A 22,534-nucleotide genomic window follows, 5' to 3' on the forward strand; every position below is an offset into this window, starting at 1 on the left:
GAATGGTAGTGGAACTATCTTATATGTCTGGATGGTGTGTAGAAAATGGGTTTATTCTGACAACTAGTCCTAGAACCGGTAAGATACAGTAGTTGAACTGTAAGCTGTACTGCATCTGGTGGTGCCACGTTCTGATCTGCAGCAACAGTTGTGTTATTACTATATAGGCATGGGGCTGTTGCACATCCACAGAGGTTGTTCTTGCCTAAGGTAAGGACACGCAGGTTAGTGCTAAGGCTTCTGCTGTATTTATGTTCTACAGAGTAGATCTGTGATGCGCTAGCACCAGTTTTGTTCCTCTGCAAATGGGTGAAACCACTTGGGCAGAGAGTGCCTTGGTGAAACGCTCCAGAACTTAGTAGCCTAATAGTTGAGCGCTGGAGCTCTGCCTTACCTTGCTCTCTAGAGATTCATTGCAGATCTGGGAAAGTTGTGAGAGTAAGCTGTTGCCCTAGTTACAACTGGGCATGTGTTCATGCCAGTCTACCTGCTAGAGAAGTCTAAGATTTGCCAGCTGCTCAATCAATGTTGTAAATGATACTAAAACAGCTTGTTTTTAAGATTAAACTCAAGTGTTACCATAAAGATGCAGCTGAGTTTACCAGATAAGCATGTATACTCTACATTGTGTTACTCTAATGCAATGTAATTGCAGCCAATACCTGTAAACTGATTTTAGTGTTCAATGTTCACTACATGCGCTGTATTGAAACCAGTTTTCTTCAACATCAAGAAACTTTTGTCATCCAAAACAATCTTATATTCTGATTCCTGTTTAATCACATTAATTGTCCATTAGTAATGACTGGTGGTAAAATGCCATATAGTACCTGTCGCAGCCTCTAGTAACCAAGTAATGCTGAGCTTTTAACTTCCAATGACACTTTAAACCCTGGGAACTGGACACAGCTGCTAGAACCTCTCTAGCCTGTCTAGAGCTCAGAGTAGAGACTTTGCCATGAAAGTGGTCATTTAAAGGGTGTTTTTATGTCTTTTTCTCTCTCTAGAGTTGTGGTATTGCTGTGGAATTCTGCAGTCATGTGACAAGAGCCTTCACTGTTAGTACTAAGGGCAGTAGAGTAGAGCGTGCAGAAGAAGCTCTGTCTCACATGGGCAGTTCAGTAAGTATCTACTGGGGGGGGAACGAGTAGCCAAGTTACAACTTTACAGACTGTGCCAATATCCTTAAGCCCTAAGGATGGCCTTGCCTTTTCCTTTTGGAATACTTGATTATAACTCCTAGAGGTCAGCCTAGGCTTCTACTAGTAATAGTGGTGATCATGACGCAATTTTTAGTCTGATGTTACTACTACCTAATAGTAGAGAATAAAGCTAAAAGCCTTAGCTGAACTAGTAGTTTGGATTAACCTTGAATTGTCCCATTAACGTTTAAGTGCTTCTCTCTTCCAAATACTCAGAGGTGCCTAAGAAAGGTTGTTCTGAATATGGGATGCAATTGAAGCTTTGGGAATTCAAGCAGGGCTCAGCATTTAGGCAGTACTGTCATGTCGTATCACTTAAACCAAGTAAGTGACTATTCTGGTGATAAATGTACTGGACCTGGGTAAGGAACTTCACTGGAATGTGAGTTACTTCAGTAATGGCTTTCATCTGTATCTGCCTGAAGTAAAAATAAAACCAGGTGGCTGTACAGATTAGAGTGGATTTTTAATTGTACTGAGCCTGACCTGTGGTGTCAGGTCCTAGTGGACAAGTTGAACTTCAAGAAGTTGAACTCTTTTCCTGAGCAGGTCTTGGATTTCGGTTCTAAGGACTAACCTTAGGTAAGGAGGTATACTGCATATAGGAGCCTCAAATTACAGAAGAATTTTAGCAAATGTTAAATACTTAAAGCAAATGGATTACATAAAGCCCTACTTAGCACTTAAAAATGCTTCTTTTTTTATTGACAGGTTTTCAGTGGTATCACACTGACCAAATTTGGAGGAATTGTAGTACTGGCTTTTTCCAAATCTCAAATCTTCAAGATATTCTACTTCAGGATGTATCTAGCTATGGTTCTGCTGGGAGCAACACACGGACTAATATTTCTGCCAGTTCTGCTTAGTTACATAGGTAAGGTGTGACAGTCTGCTCTCAAACCCAGTTCAAACAAAAATAGGTAGCTACCCGTGGACTCGAATGTGCCTCTGTCATTCAAGCAGCTGGTCTGCTGGAAAGCAAGGGTTGACACCCTGGTGGCAGTGCAAGCTCCTGGTTTACAGGTGTGCTGAACAAAGCAACCATGGCCTGCCTTGTGTGGCTGCACTGTGCTGTTCTTCATAGAAGTGGCTGCCTAGGCCCATGTGGCCCAACAGGCAGCAGCATGATCAGGATCTCTACACCTGGGGACAGGATGGCGGGTGGAAGCAGCAAACCTGCTGTGGGACGGTGTTCCTGCATCTCGCTTTGCAGTAAGGATGGTCCAAATACTGTTGTCTCAAATCTGGAAATTTATGTCTATGGTGTAGTTCTCAGGCTCAGTTAAAGTCTGCTTTTTATTTAAGGATGTTAAGACTGATGGGGATTCACCTACTGCCCTTGCTGCTGCTGACAGCTATTAACAGCTGAGCAGAAGCATGTTTCTGAAGTCTCAGTGTTAAGCTGGACCTAGACAACAAGCTCATGCTTCTTGATGACTGTCAGATGTGCTGTAATGTTGAGACTTCGGAATAACTGTGTTCTCTCTCCCTCAGGCCCCTCAGTAAATAAAGCTAAAACTCGTGCTGCGCGAGAGAGGACCAGAGGTACAGAACGGGAGAGACTCCTCTACTTCTAGTTTTTAACAGTGTTCAGTGGACTCCATGAACTGTGGCTTAGGCCCAACTCTTCTTAAGAACTGAAGTGCAGCAACATTCTATGACTATCACACTGTAACCACCACTGACTTGACTCCTGCACAGATTCAACTAGAAGATATCAGCTGTAGCTTTGGACGTAGCTTTAAACTCAGGAAATGCTCCGTGTGGCTCGTGTAGCAGTATTACTAAAACTAGGTGTGTTAACAAGATTACTAAAACACTTCTGTTTTCAAGAGGTTGCATCTTTTTCTTCTAGAAACCTAAACCAGCTGTATCGCGAGTTGAATAGCTTTTTTGTCAATGAAACTGAGGTGATGTGTACGAGAATGGACTGCTAAACCACTGACACTAATTTTAAATGCAGGTCAATGCAATTTTTGTCTCTATTTTTAGGGGGAAGCCATCACAAGTTGTAATATTTTTAGTACTATTTGCCAAAATGTCTTGTATATACTTTATTATAAAATAGCAATTTTGTAGTTCAAAAATCTACTTAAATGCAATAAATTAAGTTTATACATTTCAGTGGAAGAGTCTTTCAGAATGTTGTGGGCTTCATGAGAGCTTGTTCTCCAAAAACTTGTTTGAAGAAGGCGACGTGTTCTTCACAGTGCTCACCTAAGGGAGGGGGGGAGGAATAAAAGTTAACGTTAACTTTAAAACTCAAACTGAGAAGCAAAGTTGTGTAGTTTCACTTAATTTCTAAGTACTAATTCTTATCTTTAATGCCTTTGAGTAAAGGAGTTTAACATTTTAAAGCAGTGGAATACTGAGGTATTCTTGTGGTGAAGCAGATGTCTGATCTAGTTCCTATATCTAACCAGCAGATTTATATCCATGAGAGTTCTTTACTGTCAAGATAAAAGATATTGGAGTAAGATTCTGTGCCTATAGACTACCTGGTGATTAAGAACATGTTGCTGGTACAAGTAGTTAAGCTTGGTTTTTAAAGTGAGAGTGACTGTAGTATAAAACAGTTTTGCCTTGAGTTTTTGTCATCTGAGGAAACAGACAACTGAACTCAAAGGTTTCTTGACCTGGTTCCTGGCTTCAGGAGAAAGCAGTAATTGGGGATAATGGCTTTGCTAAAATAAGCAGTGTGAGCCACTGCCAGCCAAACAGGTCAATCAGCAAGTTCCTGTTTGGCTCAGTCTCTTTACTCCTGGGTCCAGTATACAAAGTAAGTAAAACAAAGTTAACTTTGGAACTATGCTTAAAGGTAAGCCTAACAATACAGGCTAGAATGCACTGAGAGTTTTATCTTACAATATCGACTCAGCTGGAGTGGAAGTGAAACAAGTCTTAGTTCTGTTAGCACAGCTGAGTACCTTGGTCTAACTGCTTATTGCTTACCTGGTGTGAAACTAGGGTTTCCTCGTAACCGCTGATTTCTTTGTTCAAAGAATCTGAATATGGTATAGAAAAGCATGTCATCTTCTGCTTGTTTTGCTGCGTCGAGGAATTTGCGGGCTGAAATGCTGTCGTGTCCTCCAATACCCCTGATGAATCTCAAGGCAGCCAAAACTTGGTGTTTGGACAACAGAACTTCCACTATTTCATCATTTGCTGTGGAAAGTCTCTGTGAAGTCAATCACAGCTGTAAGACTATGCTTCTAACAAATGACTGAGATGCTAGCTACTCGCTTCAAGCTCGGTCAGGTAAGCTGTTTGACAAGTCTAACCCACATGTGACACGGAGTTACTATAGTCTGAAATGCTTACTTTTAGCATGTCCAGAGAGAGCTGATGTGCAGGAGGGTAAATGCTTTCCAGGGACAGTAACAGACAAGCCTAGGGCAAAAGTAAAAATAACCTTAAAGTTCTGAAGAACTTCCCACCTCCATCACTAGCTGATTGAAGCAACTTCTCTTACATACCAGAGGCTTTGAGTCACTGAGCACGTGGTACTGCAGAAACTGATGGAGCGTGTAGAACAAGTTGTGTTGAACAAGGGTTTTGATGACCAACTCATATAAGTAGTGCTGTGAACGCAGGAAGAAGACCATCAAAGGTATGTCTCAATACCAGGCTTTACAGTCTAGAAGGTACTATTGTATAGGACTTAGAACATGACCAAGGCTGGTCTGAAACTCCACATAATTTCATGGAGTGAGGTGATATGCTTGGCATGCGAGTACTTTACCTGAACTGCAATCTGGAACTGGTTTAGAGAGCGAATGTATTCCATCAAGACCGCTATAGTGAACTTATGAGGAGCTTCCTGGACAAGAAAGAAGTGTTAGGTGGAACTTGCACAGCTTCCCCCGTTAATGGCAACCTTGTAAGAATGGGCATCAAAATACCCTAATGACAATAAAGCCTTCTGCAGGCTATTTCAAGCAGTTAAGTTTGTGGCTATGAGACTGCTGCCAAACTAGCACTTAAAACTAACTTACCTTCTTCTCTGTAAATACAGATAAAACGTGTGTGTACATGTCAGACTGGTCGATAACCGCTTGAGTGCGGACTGGACGTTTCAGGAGTGGATTACTTCTACTCAGGCCTGCTTCTACCACCTACAAGAAGAAAGCCTTTTTAAAAGAAAACTATAGTGTTGTATTGTTCTAGTTGGTCTTGTCTGTTCAGAGACTGTCTTCTACTGAGAGCAGAATTATAAACATGTTTTGTTACTAAAGAAATTAACATCTGTGGTCATGTTATAATAGATGCATTCTGTTCAGTGTGGGCTTTAAATTTAAAACTGCTTTTAAAAGTTTTATATAAATATAGCTGCTATTATATGCCTCAAAGCCAGGAGATGAATCAAACTTACTATGATGACACAGCTTTAGAAGGACTTTTAGTAAGTGGCTGTGTTACAGGAGTTGGTGCTTGAACTGGGTATTTTAACAGAAGTAATTCTGAGATGCATCAGGGCTGTGTATACTGTGCAGTGGTACAGTGTGCCATAAAATCAGTGGTTTGGAAACTAGTTTGGTAGTTAGGGGTTGCAAGTTGCTTTTTGAGCTTCCAACCCTCTTTCTGCTTTCAAGCCCTGGGGTATGTTACTTGTCACACTGGAGATGAGCTATGCAGCATCTGCCACAGCAGAGTGCCAAGGCGGGGTCTGAGTGCACCTGGCACAGGAGACCTTTCCTAAATAGGGGAGAGAGCGGGCAGGTATTTTGCTTTCACCATGATGCAACCAGAAATGTAAATAGCATCATCCTGACTTTGTAAGCTGCTGTAGCTAACATGGTTTACCATTGTATAGCTTTGCTCAGCTTCCAAGTACTTCTTATATTCGTGATTCAGTTTGTCAAAAACAGTTGCAATCACAGACAGTGATCCCCTTTCTGGCTCACTGAGCACTGAAAAGATAAAAAGAAAAAAAAAGAACTATGAGGAGAAATAACCAGGGGCTTAATATTGCTGTTCTCAAAAGGGTGATCTCTAATCTAAACTTGATTCTAAACTTCAAAGAAGCACTTCTGGTTATGTCAGATGTACTTTAACTAAATGGGGGAAGTGGGGGAGTTGAACTCTTTTTCATGTGGTTAAGTAATTCCTTCAGAATGCTGACTCGAGGGTGGTCTAGGCAAATGACATTTCACAGGACTAAGATGGCTTCAGAAGCTGTCTCAAATTTAAGAACAGTCCAGTTGTGTGAGCATTTATAAATAAGCAGTATTGTACTTTCAAGATCCAGACAAAGCACATGAACTTACTTTGAGAGCACACAGATAGGATAACCATTTTGCATTCTTTCCTTTGGAGAAGGAAATCCATTAGTTTTCCTTTATCTAGCAAGAGGTTAACTACAGGTTCAAGCTTCACTTGAAGACTCCAGAGGTAACCTGGATTTGAAGGAATAAAACAAAGTGAGTTGCCTTATATCATATAGCCGAGACATACAGCTTTTTTACCTTAAATGAGATGATTTATTTGCCTTCCTCAGTCTATATTTTACAGCAGCATTACCTCTGAAAAGCTGTAGTAAAGACGTGGTCATCCTCAGTTATCACTACCAAGAGTAGTCATCTTACTAGGTACATCTGCTTCAGTGCTTTGTGCACTGAAGGTATAAACCAGTCCCCTTTGACTCTACTACACTCAGTGTCAAACAGCTCAGTACGTACCTTCACTTGCACTGATGATAATATCAGGTTGAAAGACAATCCAAGAAGAAGAATCTAAATGTTAAAGTTCTAACATCCATATTAACATGGATTCTAAACTGTTGCTACTGAATTCATGTTACTGGACTGAAGCAGATCCCATTAATATATTATCTTTTACTGTTCTTTTCTTATAAAGTCTTGAGTTATATTTTTGGAATTGTTATCTTCAGTTTCATGGTGTACTATTCAGTAGTTCCACACATGCATCTCAAATGACCACAAAATGTGGTACTGCATTATACTAGATTTCCATATTTACAACTCTGAAAGCATTAGTCTCTTATGAAGCATACTATTTTGCCTCAAAGGAAATATGCATAATCAGCTGAAGCTGGAGTTAATGGGTTGGTGGAAGAAACGCTGGCTTCTTCCATGCTTGTACATAGAATGAGGCTTCAGTTAAACTCCTGCACTTTTAAAGTATTTAAAGGATACAGAGTTTACATGGAACAGGAGCCTGACTTGTCACAGAGGCTGGACCTGTAGAAAAATGAACATCAGGTGAAGAACAGCAGTAGTCTGACAGCTCTCCTACACTAACAAAATACAAACTACAGTTTTACGCTGAAAAGGCAAGTATGGACTGTAATGTGTTTAGCAGTCCTACAGCACACAGGCAAAAAAAGATATGCCCGTTTCTGTAGGCAGATCATCTACAAAAAGTCTGACACTGTGAGAAGGCAAACAGATTCTTCAAAGCATGATTGTTTTGTTTTTTCAGCCAAGTGAAATCATGCATGCAGAAGTATTCCATCTCTAGTACTATAATTCTAAATACGTAGATTCCATTTGCTGTATTTTTATGTAATCATTTTATTTTCTTAAAAAGCAAGACTGGTTTCTACTTTCTGGTCCTAACCTTTGTTTAACACAAACCTCCACCCTTGGATTTATCAGTTGTACTTGCTATTAGTGACTCCAAAATTCAGATGTTAAAGAGCTTTTAAGGTGCAATCATTCCTATAGAAGCATCTTTCTCTCCCATAAAAAGAACCACACTGCTTTGCCATATGCCAGCAGAACTATGCTCAGACTATTTCTAGCTACTTCCAGCTTGAGGGTAATTACCTGCTACACTTCTATGACAGGAGAACAGAAAGATAATCCAAGACTATGACTTCTGTTGAAGTCCTAAGACTGATCTTAACATTGCTTCTAACCTGGTCCAAAACATAATTCTAAGCTTGGATTGTCTTTCAGCCTCTTCATGTGACTTAGGAAATTAAATAGTCATTACTTAAGCCAGAAAAGCAAGAAGTGCTTTTGGGTACACACACAAGCTCTTACAGCTGTGGCCAAAAAAATAAAGACAACCACAACTTTGGAGTGCTAAAAGCAAACAGCTATGGGAACTATGCACCTTAAATGGCAACTTTTACTTTTCTCTAGTAGGCACAAGTTTAGAACACAAATATATGCTCAATTCCTCCTTACTTTTTTTGCTCCCTCTCCTAAATATGTATAATAGAAATGTCAGTAACCAGCATCCTAAAAACTGAAACACTCTTGTATACCAGTTGTTACATTTAGATAATCTTGATAACGGTGTTAGGATATTTATTATAGAGTAGTTCTACCTGCTACAGGTATTTGATAGGGTTGTATTGATCGAGGCGGAAGCACAAACTGATGAATGGTAGTAGACCCATCAAATTCTCCTTTTAGCTTGATGTCAAATATAACTGAAGTCTGCAATTAATTGAGAAGAAATGAGTATTCACAAATGTGAATTACCATGCATTTACATGTCTTCAGGCTGCTTTTCACAGGCCCATCTTGTGTTCTCCATTTCGGGTCACTAATACATCTACCCAGTATGGACCACACTCTTAGCCTTGCACAGTGGAAATTAGCTTTGCTTTCAGTGCTAATGAAACATTACTTCAATTATTGTTATCTACCCTATTCAGTCTGATTTTTCTTTTCTGTGTTTATGTAGTCATGTTTATAGCTTGACCAAAATGCTGGAAAATAAATGCTCTGGGTTAAGTGCTAATGTGTAGAATTAACACAAATTAAAACTGAAACATCAACTAATTATCCTAATGAGATGACATGCTCCAGTTCTTCAAGCTGCCTAAGAGAAGATAATACAAGAAGCCAAAGCCTTTCCAGAAGTTAAGAGCAAAGCACCACTTCAGCTTTACGACTGATCAAGTCTTGCTACTGAGGCTGCAGACAAGCACAAGTTTTATCTACGCTGCCGTATGCCTAAAATAATTTCTGTTCATAGAAGTTTTTGTAGATCCAGGCCTTCAAACTAAAGGAGCACATAGAAACCTATCATTCACATGTGTGTGTGATAGGAGAAATTCCTGGGATTAATAATTGAGCATTCAATTTAACTCTTCGTATAATGCCTTAAAAGCCTACACAGCGCAGCAGCAGCGTATCACAGGAAACTAACAAGAAAAAAAACAAAAGTGTAAGAAAAAACAGGCATTAACAACAGCCCTGATTAAATGTTAGCCCAACAAGGCAAAAGGATAACTTTCAATCTCTTATACCCTTATGGTTTTGTTCCTGCAAACACTCTGGCTTTTAGAAAAGCTAAGCACATGCAAAAATATTTTTCTAGAGCTAACAGGCATCATTGTTTAAATCTGCCTGTAACTTTTAAAAGTTAAGGCACAGCATAATATAAATAAATCGCACCTCAGTATCCTGATGATGTACTACCACCAAGTTATCCACAACATTCAGTGCAAACTTTCCGGTTCTGTTCAGCTTTAAAATATGTGTCCTCTTACAGGAGCCCTCTCTACAGAAACAGGGATGAGAAGAACTGGTCAGTAACCCTGTTTGAACTAGATAAGCAGATGTCTCTTACAGACATGTTAATTGCCCCTAATGTTCTTCATTCTGCTCTTACCTTGGTAAGTGATAGAGGACTACTTCTGCTCCTGTACTATTGGAAGTCCTTGAGTGATGCCTCAAATAGAGAACATAAAGCTGCCCATATCTAACGAGACAACAGGATTAAAGCATTAGTTTCAAGTAAGAGCTCTACCTGTTAGAGCATTTTATCCTAAAAGAACAGATGTGAGATTACCTAAGTCAAGTGATCGATAATTAAAAGTGAAAGACTAAAACAGCACTCGATGAATCGCAATGCACGGCCTATACTCATGCAAGTTAGGCATCCAAGAACTCTACCAACGCATCAGTTCAAAAATGAAGCATTCTCAAAATTTCTGTACTAGTTTCACATAGGATGTCTCAGTTGGCTTCCCCTTCCTGCTTTGCCCCAGGAGAGTTGTTTAGATGCTTCGTTCAAGGCAGTAACTGAAGCACTTTAAAGCTAACTTGCTAAAACAAGAGCAACAAAAACCATAATGTTCTCGTCTCTTCTCAGCATCCCCAAACTGCCATATTTTTCCAAGAAACACTTGATTAGTTAGATACATACATTGTAGCCATAGCAATATCTCTTTCAGAAAGGCTGAGCTTGGAGGACTTGGGTGCTGCAGGTAACTCAATTTCAAATTTTGATAGTTTTGACATTGTCCCACTCTGTTAAATGGAAAAAAAAAACAACAACAAAGAAATCCATTGTAAAGACTTGAAACAGAAAGGTCACAAGTAACCTTTAATCAAACGCTGCACCAATAGCACCCCCATGAGGTGAAGAATGGTGATAGACGAAAAGAAAAAAGAGGGGTTTGACACTTTTTTTCCTACTATGATCCTAAACACATCTAATATTATAATTTTTGCAGCTTTATCATCTTGATTTTAAAACATTAGCTTCAGCTAGCAAAACACTTCAGTTTTAATTAAGATAAATTTGTATACAGATCCCATTTACAATTGGTCTGGAAATCTCAAACAGCAGTTCTCTTAACTTCCTGTCTCTCCTCAAGCAAGTCATATGCTCCAATTCTTAAATAACTGCTTTCTGGGAAGGGAAAAATATCAGTACCTCCTACCAGTCACAGTCTCCTTTTTTTCCTACTAACTCCAGAATCTGCCTTAGACTTAGAGCATATTCCTGCTCCTGCCCAAGGTTTCCTCTCTACTCTTCCTCTTTTCCTAACGAATTTATATTTAAGCAAGTTTTCAGAGTTTCCAAAGCTTCTACTGAAATTCACTTCCCGTTTTCATTAAGCGTGAACACTACAGAAATATATCCTTTGCTAGAGCTCTGTTTTCCAAGACTATTTTAGTACAGTACATTCCTCAGGAAGTATTTAAAGATTACTTTCTGAACACAAAAAATATTTAGCTTCAAGCTACAACTTGACACAAAATACTGAGGGGGAAGCATGACCTAGGTCCTTAAAAATAAAGCTGTGTGAGGCTAGCAAGTTCCACCCAGCTACCTAAGAGAATGTCATTTCAGGATCCAGTACAGACCCTATACAAGATCACACCAGGAAACCCCATTTGAATAAGCTTCTTTTTAATCTCTTCCCTTAGACTGCCAGACAAATCTTCCTAATCCTTTGACAGAAGCAAGATAAACTCTGTAGTCCTTTTCCTCATTTTTAAAATCATTTTACTGCATGATTAACTTAAAACAGATTCTAGTTTTTACTACACACTTTCTCCAAGACAAAAAGAAAAATATTTTCCCGGGAACAGTAAGTGTTGTCCACAAGGAAGAACGCCAAGAGAAATAAATACTGTAAACAAAGCCCTCTCATGCTTGGGACAACAGTTGTTTCTTAAATGCTTTATTATTTATTTTTCAAATTCATACACACACATTTGGAAGGTTGTATTTATAATTACAAGTGAAAGGCCCTTCATTTTTCTTTATCACTGCATTGCAGAGTGCAAATGCTCATAGTAAAATAATACATACACTTATTTAAGTGGAAAAAAAATCTCTTGAAAGATTGTTGTCAAATATTGGGTCACTACTATTTTTTTTTTTCCCCTTTCTCAAGGTCAACTGTCCAACATTAGCTGGACACACCTCTTTCCAAAGAGGACATAAGAAAGAGTGAATTAGTTAATTTTAAGCCATCACATAAGAACTACCTTACAGAATTTTGCTTTGTCCTTTGCTTATTGTCATATAAGGATGTGAACACATGCACCTATTGGAAGCAATGCAGGAAAAGCAATAGAATACTTGAGTGAAGAAGCAGTCTAAAAAAAACAGAAGCACACGAAACGAAAAGTTTGGAACATATCCCTTTACCTTGAAATAGAATGGCTGCAAGACATTGCCAAGGACAGTGGTCGACAGAAGAATAACAGAGCTCTCTGGACAATACATGTACCAGTTGACGTTAATACTCTGATTCTTCAGAAGTTTTAAACTTCGTTTCTCTGGTAATACCTGAAAACACAGGATATTAACATTGTATTATCATTGGGATTCCAACTGCATAAATGGTACTTCACAGTAGCTAGGAATAGCTAAGCGAGAAACATTTAAGTATAAGTGCTAGAATTAAAAAATCCCAGAAACCTGAAAATTACAGCTTAGGCCTCAATTTACTGTAGCTGAGGAAATGCACATCAAATACTCCTCAAATTCTAATGAGCTGAAAGGTGCTGACCTTTCCCCCTCATCCAGGTCTAGGTCTAAGTTCTGTCCAAAATGGAGAAAACATTGACACAACCAGTTAAGTTTTATTAAGAAGTTATTACAATATCTTTGCTGCCTTCAATCCCCAGCTTCCTTAGTCTTTTCTTTTAAGAACTAAGCATATAAATTGATTCTCTCTATCTTAAGGGCTTAAATAACTTCTCTTCAAAACACACTTACATTATTTGGTCCTTTTACCTGCAGGGTTGACATTCATAATCCTTTTAGGTGCCAAATATCTTTTTCTCCCTGAATCAGCAGGAAATAATGCTGCTTTTTCAGTTACTTTCTTTAGTACTAGCTATTAGTAATTATGTGGAACACTGTGTCTTAGCTCCAGGACTGGAACTATTGGGAAGTGCACAACTTTGAAGGAAGTTTATAATATCCCTCAGCATGAATGTCACAAAAGGCTATTTATTCATTAGATTCCTCAAAAAAAGTATGCAAAGATAAATTACACATAACACAAAGCAACTCAGACAACGAGATCAACATAGGAGGAAGCTGCCAATTTGCACAAGGATATCACTATCTTAGTCAATTATTTGTTCTTTGCTGCATTTTAAGCATGCACGTCTTCCCCAATGCTGATTTGTTTTGCACAAAGTGATATTTCACATTAGATTTAGATACTCATTTCCATACAAGCCAAGCCAAGAGCATTAATCATTAATCTAGAGTTCTCTAAGCATTAATTCAGTCCTCCTTTGTACAGGGTTCTTGCTAGCTGTGCTAAATAACCTGGTAGTGTTAAGTTCACCCTCTGCAAAAAAGTATTCCTCCCAAAGAAAAATCATCATAGTCTGCAAACAAAACAGCAGAATTTGTTTTTTTAGCAGTGCTTTCTCAGAGAGCTAGAAGAAAGGAATTCAAAGATACAGACACAAATTTACATTTTCAAATCTCTAAATATGTCTATCCTACAGGAGTTATTTGTATTACCTGATAGAATTCAATTCCTTGATCTGTGATGAACACGATTTCTGTAGAACTTGTCCAGCAGAATCCTAGAATATTGGCATTCTTTGTCTTTTAACAAACAAGCAAACAAACAGTCTTTTACTTGGAAAACTTAACTATTCAGATGAGCAAATATTACTAAATGAAGAAAGCGAGACCAAAGGCAATTTATCTTAGTTAAAAGTTGGAAAGTACCAAACAATGACAATGGCAATTTTTTCTGGTAAAATAGTAACTTAAAAAAAAGGGTTGTTTAAAAATATCAAACATAGTATGTAAATTAGTAATAGGTTACTATCAATGATCAGTGAAATTAGGGTAAAACATCCACATTAACATATCTGACATTAGTATAATTACTGTCTACTGTTTCTGTATCATCAGCACTTTGTCTCTTGTCCTTCCCACACCTTGACATTCGTTGCCTCCACAGCATTTCCAGTCCTTTCTAGGAAACAATTAAGGTGATTGGACCAGGAAGTTCTTATGGTATTGTTAACACCTGCTCATTTACCTCAACTCAGATAGGTAGTAGTGACTACATACCTTCCAAAACACTAACATGAAGTAAATGAGGTATCTCAATTAGTTATCTTGTACAGTAGAGGCCACCAGCATAACTAGCATTAGAGTTTCACTTAAACATACAAGCTTGGGAGATTTAACTTACCTTACATTCCTGCGTATATTCTAGTTGAGGGCTATCTGGAATAAAATTCAAAAAATCCTGCAAAAAAGCCCATGAAGCATATTCAGCAATTATGAAGCACAGACAAGATACATACATAGATACAAGAGAATAGGTATTAGTTTATCAAATTATTTTGGATGAGATATAAAGAAGAAAAACTTGACTTACTATATTCCACTTCACCCCTGCCAGGGAATTCTTTACAGAAGTTGGCTCCCCCCACACTTTTTCTTAAATGATGACACTAGCAAGACAACAGTGTTGCCTGTTCAGCCTCTCAGGACGACAGAGGAATTTTCACTACAGCTGTTGTTAGCCACTAGACCTCTTCAACATTTGTCTCAGAGGCTTCTAGTCTGGTACTTTAAGTGGAAGATTTCCAGCTCCAATTCCCTATCTGCAGCATGTAGGTTTCTTACCACACTCTTCAAAGTTCTCTGCACAGCCAATATCTTGTTCCCCAAGGAAAACTTGATGCACTTCACTTCTCCTTTGTCTTCCATCCTATACAGAAAGCAAAAGAAGTTATTGAAGCATCGTCTAAAAGTTTCTTACAGAACTCTGTAATATACCCTCAAAAAGACAATGAGAGAAGAAAAAGTCTAATGCAAATGCTTTTGAATACAACCTATGAATGTTGCCTAACAAGCACAGGATTCAAAATTCAAACTGGAGGATAATGGCAGTTCACTCTTCAGAAGCCCTGAACACATCCATTACAGAAACATGGCTAAGGTCACACAAATCAGCACCTGAAGTTACTCCAAATGCTCAGCTCTGTTGGCTTGTGATATAGAATCGGAAGACTCTGTGAGTATTCAAACCTGCGTTCTCAGTTCTGCCCTGATGAGTCTGGAGTTCTGTGACACTCACCAACATCCTGCAATCAGCTCCTTTACTTCCAGAACTACTGCTAATTGACACAAACCTACCTGCTTCGCCATTAGAACACATCCTCTAGAAGAATTTCTGATGTTAATGAGAGAGCAAGGCTGTTTTCACAACATATAAAAAAAATAATATATAAATGTATTCTTAACAAAGAAGCACCAGTACAATTGGCATGAATAAGGTAGTTCTACTTCCAGTATGCATTATTAACTCCAGAGAAAGAGAGAGGTAGATAGTCAAGCAGGAAAATTGTGGAACCTCCTGAAGTTCACTGAGTTTTTTCGGCTCCCTCAGGATTTGTGACAAGGGTAGTCAAATAAAAAAGTCCAGTGAAAATAGCAACTTTCAGGACAGGCCCTACGCAACACCTGACAGATCACAGTAAACACACCTTGCTTCAAATTGCTTCATCGAAGCAAACTTTGACTAAAGAATACTTCTTACGTACGGACAGCAGGGTTCAAAGAGCCATCGCTCTTAACAGAGGCATATATAAAATAGTCTTCTAAAGACAAAGTAGTTTCATTGAAAGTACTGTTGTCACATTCTGAAAAAAAATATTTCCACAAGAAATGGAAGACATAAAAGAAGCTAATTTAGATTAAACAAAGAACAGAATGCAAGAAATCTACATGTAGGAAACACTGCTTGAATCACAGGCATAAAATTCAGAAATTATGGTTCTCTACACACTTATTTACTTCATTTTGTTTAACTTGCTAAACTGCATCCTAGAATAAGTCACTGCTGCTGTAGGAATCACAAGTTTGAATCCCCACACTCTCTCAGATATAGAATCGTAGAATCACTTTTGTTAGAAAAGACATTTAAGATCATCAAATCCAACCATTAACCTGGCACTGCCAAGTCCACCACCACTAAACCATGTCCCTAGGCACCACATCTACAAGTCTTTTAAATACCTCTAGGGATGGTGACCCAACCACTTCCCTGGGCAGCCTGTTCCAATGCTTGACAACCCTTTTGGTGAAGAAATTTGTCCTAATATCCAATCTAAACCTCCCCTGGGACAACTTGAGGCCATTTTCTCTTGTCCTATCGCCTGTTACTTGGGAGAAGAGACCGACCAGTATCCCGCTACAACCTCCTTTCAGGTAGTTGTAGAGAACCTTGAGGTCTCCCCTCAGCCTCCTTTTCTCCAGGCTAAACAACACCTGTTCCTTCAGCTGCTCCTCATAAGACTTGTGCTCAAGACTCCTCACCACCTTCATTGCCCTTCCGTGGACCCGCTCCAGCACCTTAATGTCTTTCTCATAGTGAGGGGCCCAAAACTGAACAGTTTGAGTTGAGGCCTCACCAGTGCCCATTACAGTGGATGATCACTTACCTCATCGTGCTGATACACTGTTTCTGGTAAAACCCAGGATGCTGTTGGCCTTCATGGCCACCTGGGCACACTGCTGGCTCATGTTCAGCTGACAGTCGACCAACACCCCCAGGTCCTTTTCCACCAGGCAGCTCTCCAGCCACTCTGCCCCAAGCCTGTAGCGCTGCATGGGGTTGTTGTGACCCAAGTGCAGGACCCGGCACCTGGCCTTGTTGAATCTCATACCATTGGCCTTGGCCCATCAATCCAGCCTGTCCAGATCCCTCTGTAGAGTCATCCTACCCTCAAGCAGATCACCACTCCCACCCAACTTGGTGTCATCTGCGAACTGACTGAGGGTGCACTCAATATCCTCATCCAGATCATCAATAAAGATATTAAACAGAACCAGTTCCAATACCGAGCCCCGCTGAACACCACTTGTGACTGGCTGCCAACTGGGTTTAACTCCACTCACTAGAACTCTTTGGGCCTGGCCATCCAGCCAGTTTTTCACCCAGCAAAGAGTATGCCCATCCAAGCCATTAGCAGCCAGTTTCTCCAGGAGAATGCTGTGGGAAACAGTGTCCAAGGCTTTACTAAAGTCTAGGTAGACAACATCCACAGCCTTTCCCTCATTCACTAAGCAGGTCACCTTGTCATAGAAGGAGATCAGGTTAGTCAAGCAGGACCTGCCTTTCATAAACCCATGCTGACTGGCCCTGATCACCTGATTGTCCTGTACATGCCACATGATGGCACTCAAGATTATCTGCTCCATAACCTTCCCCAGCACCGAGGTCAGACTGACAGTCCTATAATTCCCTGGATGCTTCTTCCAGCCCTTCTTGTAGATGGGCATCACATTTACTAACCTCCAGGCAACTGGGACCTCCTTGGTTTGCCAGAACTGCTGATAAATGATGGAAAGTGGCTCGGTAAGCACTTCCGCCAGCTCCTTCAGTAATCTTGGGTGGAGCCCATCCCGCCCCATAGACTTATGTGTGTCTAAGTGGTGTAGCAGGTTGCTAACCATTTCCCCTTGGGTTACAGGAGTTCATTCTGCTCACCATCCCTGTCTTCCAGCTCAGGGGGCTGGGTACCCTGAGAACAACTGGCCTTACTATTAAAGACTGAGGCAAAGAAGGCATTAAGTACGTCAGCCTTTTCCTCATTCTTTGTCATTATGTTTCCTCCCACATCCAATAAAGGATGGAGACTCTCCTTAGCCCTCCTTTTGTTGGTCATGTATTTATAGAAACATTTTTAGCGTCTTTTACCGCAGTAGCCAAATCGAATTTTGGTTGGGCTTTGGCCCTTCTAATTTCCTCCCTGCAAGGTCTCACGACATCCTTGTAGTCCTCCTGAGTTGCCTGCCCCTTCTTCCAAGGGTCATAAACTCTCTTTTTTTTCCTGAGTTCCAGCCAAAGCTCTCTGCTCAGCCAGGCTGGTGTTCTTTCCTGCTGGCTCATCTTCCAGCACATGGGGACAGCCTGCTCCTCCACCTTTAAGATTTCCTTCTTGAAGAATGTCCTGCCTTCCTGGACTCCTTTGCCCTTTAGTACTGCCTCCCAAGGGACTCTGTCAACCAGTCTCCTAAACAGGCCAAGTCTGCCCTATGGAAGTCCAAGGTAGCAGTTCTGCTGACCCCCCTCCTTCTCCAAGAATCAAAAACTCTCTAATTTTGTGGTCACTATGCCTAAGACAGCCTCCAACTGTCACATCACCCACCAGCCCTTCTCTGTTCACAAACAACAGGTCCAATGGGGCGCCTTCCCCCTCACCAGCTGTGTCAGGAAGTCATCTCCCACACGCTCCAGGAACCTCCTAGACTGTTTCCTCTCCACTGTATTGTATCTCCAGCAAACATCTAGTAAGTTGAAGTCCCCTACAAGAACAAGGGCTAGCAACTGTGAGAATTCTCCCAGCTGCTTACAGAATACATATTATACCTAAAGATATATATATACCTAGAAAGTATGCTAAGGGACTTGGAGGTCAGGGAGGACAAGTGCACAGTCTTGCATCTGGGTCAGGGAAACCTCTGGTATAAATACAGGCTGAGGGATGAAGGGATTGAGAGCACCCCTGCGGAGAAGGACTTGGGAGTACTGGTGGATGAAAAGATGGGCATGAGCCAGCAATGTGCACTTGCAGCACAGAAAGCCGACTGTGTCCTGGGAAAGGATCCCACTGTATCCCATCAAAAGAACCATGGCCAGCAGGTCGAGGGAGGTGATTCTGCCCCTCTACTCTGCTCTGGTGGGAGCCCACCTGGAGTACTGTGTCCAGCTCTGGAGCCCTCAGCACAGGAAGGACATGGACCTGTTGGAGCAGGTCCAAAGGAGGGACACAAAAATGATCAGAGGGCTGGAGCACCTCTCCTATGAGAACAGGCTGAAAGAGTTGGGGTTGTTCAGCCTGGAGAAGGTTCCAGGGAGACCACATTGCAGCCTTTCGATACCTAAAGGGGGCTTACAGCAAAGATGGGGACAAACTTCTTAACAGCGCCTGTTGCGATAGGACAAGGGGTGATAGCTTTAAAGTAAAAGAAGGCAGATTTAGACTAGATGTAAGGAAGAAATATTTTACAGTGAGGGTAGTGAAACAGTGGAACAGGTTGCCCAGAGAAATGGCAGATGCCCCATCCCTGGAAACATTCAAGGTCAGGCTGGACGGGGCTCTGAGCAACCTGTTCTAGTTGAAGATGTCCCTGCTCATTGCAGGGAGGCTGGACTAGATTACCTTTAAAGCTCCCTTCCAACCCAAACTATTCTATGATTCTGTATGTTCTTTATAAAATGCTTTAATTAAATAAAAAAAAAAGCCGCAGACTAACACCTTTTTTTCCCCTCCCAGAAGAGTATAAATTTGAGGGCAAAGCATGCCATTTCAATTGCAAGATTATGTCCAAAAACAAAATCAAAAGATGATCACTACTACTTCTAAGTTTTATGCCTTAATTACAGTAGATCAGGGATAAAGACCACATAATTTTAAGAATGCAGAATTCTACCCCAAAACAACAAAGATGAAGGTGCCTTACCTGAAGGAAATGGGATTTCTGTCCTCCAAACCTTTAACAACAACTCCTGTAGCTCCACCAGATCGAACAGCAAAAACCTATGAAAAAGTTTTGAACATATTTGTAGCTCATTCAAAATCATAACCTTAACATGCTGTCTTTTCTATAAGCCGTACCTTTAATTTTTTTACTAGAAGCAATTTTTTTTCTTGCACAGATTTGCCAGTTCACACTGAGATTCAGTAAACAATCAATTCCTTCCTCTGGAGTTCCAAGTTTCTTTAGAGTTGACAGGTTTCCAATGGTACTGTAGGAGCCTTGTAGGCATATGCTGAACTACTGGGCAAGTTAAAACAGTAAAATTCTGTATAAGCTTTTTTGGGGTTTTGTGTTGGTTTTTTTTAATATTCATATTTTCCTAAGGCAGGTACTAGTAAAACTGTCCAAGACATCAGAGTATTGTTTAAAACAAAAAAACCCTTGGGGATTGGGAAGAGATGCAATTCAATGACCCAGAATCTTGATCTTGTCAGAACATGTTATTAGATAGGAATACTTTAATAGTAATCTGCAGTTTTGCAGGCACCTAAGAAGTTTCAGCCAACTTGCGCTAACAACTTAATTTTTTTAGCACGACTGCACATGTGTATGTATAAAACCTGCTAAGGCTATACCGCTTATTGAGCTGGAATAAGAGCACATTAAAAAAAAAGTCATGCTGTTACAAACTTTAACTGGCTTAGAAAGACAAGCAGATGCCTTATTTGTAGTTGTTTTATGTGCAGAAGCACTAAACACACACAGATCAGGTCTCAGAATAACAGATGTATTGTTTTTTAATATTAGCCATGCTACTGGTGCAGTATGCTCGTGCAGGAATACAGCTGCCAAGTTGATAAATTGCAAGAAATTCTACATCCTTACTAGAATGATAAATACTTAGTGTTTAACTACTTTTAATACTAATGTAGATAGAAAATGAAGACATCACTCTCTTAATCTTTGCGAGATGAAAAGATAGCAAGGACAGATCTCTCAGAAGGCCATTCATGTGGGAAACTGTCATTGAAACGCTGGTTACAAACGATTTAGAGACACACTGGAAATTAAACAATTTCAGAGCAGCAAGAAAACATGGAGAATTAAATTTACAGTTGAAAATAAGTTTCTTTCAAGTGAGCTCTTAACAACTAGTTTCTGTGTAGTTATATCACATCCACACTATGATACAGTTTCTCCTGACAAGCCCGTTTAAGTAATCTTATTTCAACTGGCCCTCAAAACGTGAGTAAGGGATTACGGTTTATAAAGAGAAAGGACATCAATAATTCTATACAGAGTGCAACTGCCAGAAAACACCTCCCAGAAATGCTCCTCCCTCTCCAAATATGCCACTGATTATGTCCACGCTGCACATGGCAAACCATGCCAAAGCATATGGAGAAGAAAGCTTGAACGTTTCAATTCTGTGAATGCTGAGGTCACAGAACTGTTACAGTAATTAGACAGCAGAATGTATTCACATTTATATAAACCTCACGACATACTGTGGAACTTTTAGCTATACTGAGATGAATACTCAGAAGCCCACAGGGATATTAAGGAGAAATGCATTTAAAAGAACTAAAGCCAAGAAATGAAAAGCAAAGTGTCAACTCGGGTCTGAGCCACAAGTAAAGCTACAAATATTAATTTTTTATGAATACAATGAACTTTAGGAATTGAAAAGGGGAAAAACAAAAAATCAGAGAAATGTAGCTAGCAGTGAAGTGACAAAGTTTGACAGTAATGTTGGGACATCTGGTACAGTAAGAAAAAGTGCTGACTGAAGAATCCCAGAAGGACCTTAGGGCAGTGAGAGTAAAGGCAGGTGAAATCCAACCTAATAAATCTATGTCGAGGCATTTGAGAAAATAAACTTCTGCCGCCTCTAGCAAGATGACAGGTCCCGAGCCAGCCGCCCAGCAGCAAGACCTCGGCACGGCAGCAGCTCCACAGAAGGGAAACAACCAGCCTCACGCTCAGCATCCGAGGGACGGGAAGGAAACCAAATCTAGGCGTGAGAGGGTCCAGACCCCTCTTCCCGGAGAGGGGAGAGGCAGAGGCAACAGGCCCGAAGCCGCAACCCCAGCCTTGCCTGGCACGGAGGGGGTGCCCAGCACCCGCCGGCCGCTCCCTCTCCCCAGACGCCCACCAGGGCAGGCCGGCGGCTCTCCCTCACACACACCGCGGGCGGGCCGAGCTCCTGAGGCCACGATCCGACAAACACCGCTCTACGGCCTGTCAGGACCGGAAAGGGGAGGGGGGGGACCGCGGCCTTCCATCGCCCCGCGGGGAGGGCCCGCCGCCCCCACCTGCTTGTTGGCCTCGTCGAAGAAGACGCAGTTGACGGGGTTGGCCTTCTCGAAGTGCACGGGCCGGGCGCACAGCGCCAGGTAGCAACCGCCTTCCCCGGCTCCGGCTCCCGCTCTCCCTTCTCCTTCTCCTGGCGCCTCTTCCTCCCCCGGCGGCGGCGGCTCGCGGCTCATGGCGGCGGCTCGCGAAGTCACCCGCTGCAAAAACGGTGCCTTCAACGAACTCCACCTCCCGGCCGGCCGCTTCCTGTTTACACTCCCCTCACACGTGACGCGGGACCAGCCCGCCTTAAAGGCGCAGGACGCCCAGGCTGCGGCGTGGGTCTCACCAGTCGGTAGCCGGTGGGTTTGCTGGGTCGGGGAAAGGGCTACAGCCCAGACGTGTCAGGCAGGAGGTAAAACACGTTTGGCCCGGCCTTCCGTAGCGCTTTCCCAAAAATCCCACCAAAACTTTGAGGCGGGGGAAAAAAAAGGAACCAACTGCTTGAGAGGTGTTTTAATTTGTCCACGCTTCACTGCACTGTTACTATTTATACTGCTTTTGGGGCACGAAACTGCTTTTTAGTGGCTAGGTGTAAAATAGATGAGGAAAGGGAAATTATCCTCTGGAAACAGTCCTATTTCAGGAACAATATTAATAAAGCATTACTGAAGTTAAAGCCTGGATTGTTTCTCAGTATTCACGCTTATTTGTAGTTTAATAATAAACTAGCAGCGGGCTTTTGTTGGCTGATGCACTGGCAAATACCTTAGTTCACTAGTTGCAAAACCTACAGTATAATTTAGAAATGATGTGAGAACTTCATCAATTACATATTG

At 41.1% G+C, this 22,534-nt stretch overlaps 2 protein-coding genes across 3 annotated transcripts in view; one reads left to right on the forward strand and one right to left on the reverse strand.

Annotated features, from left to right (window-relative positions):
- The window catches only part of NPC1 (NPC intracellular cholesterol transporter 1), a 27,852-nt gene extending 24,527 nt beyond the window's left edge, over positions 1–3,325 (forward strand). Inside the window, exons 23-25 of the mRNA XM_074146873.1 lie at positions 1,008–1,121; positions 1,914–2,076; positions 2,697–3,325. Of these exons, the coding sequence (XP_074002974.1) occupies positions 1,008–1,121; positions 1,914–2,076; positions 2,697–2,779 (360 nt within the window). The 3' untranslated portion in view covers positions 2,780–3,325. The remainder of the gene's footprint in view (positions 1–1,007; positions 1,122–1,913; positions 2,077–2,696) is intronic.
- On the reverse strand, positions 3,162–21,936 carry RMC1 (regulator of MON1-CCZ1). 2 transcript variants are annotated; one of them, XM_074146874.1, is made up of 20 exons: positions 21,716–21,936; positions 19,383–19,459; positions 14,538–14,622; positions 14,098–14,154; positions 13,410–13,496; positions 12,072–12,212; positions 10,332–10,435; positions 9,795–9,884; positions 9,578–9,683; positions 8,500–8,611; positions 7,358–7,402; positions 6,881–6,934; positions 6,470–6,598; positions 6,006–6,112; positions 5,198–5,317; positions 4,945–5,022; positions 4,679–4,783; positions 4,524–4,592; positions 4,155–4,380; positions 3,162–3,419 (listed from the first exon to the last, which is right to left on the reverse strand). In XM_074146874.1, the coding sequence occupies exons 1-20, from the start codon at positions 21,887–21,889 to the stop codon at positions 3,340–3,342; spliced, it is 2,046 nt and encodes a 681-aa protein (XP_074002975.1). In that variant the 5' UTR covers positions 21,890–21,936; the 3' UTR covers positions 3,162–3,339. The 2 variants fall into 2 exon arrangements, with proteins under 2 accessions (XP_074002975.1, XP_074002976.1); XM_074146875.1 differs by lacking the exons at positions 13,410–13,496; positions 14,098–14,154 and having other exon boundaries at positions 3,243–3,419; positions 21,716–21,793.
- Between the last annotated feature and the right edge of the window lie 598 nt (positions 21,937–22,534).

Source organism: Numenius arquata, chromosome 4 (genome assembly GCF_964106895.1).
Source record: "Numenius arquata chromosome 4, bNumArq3.hap1.1, whole genome shotgun sequence".
Lineage (NCBI taxonomy): Eukaryota > Metazoa > Chordata > Aves > Charadriiformes > Scolopacidae > Numenius > Numenius arquata.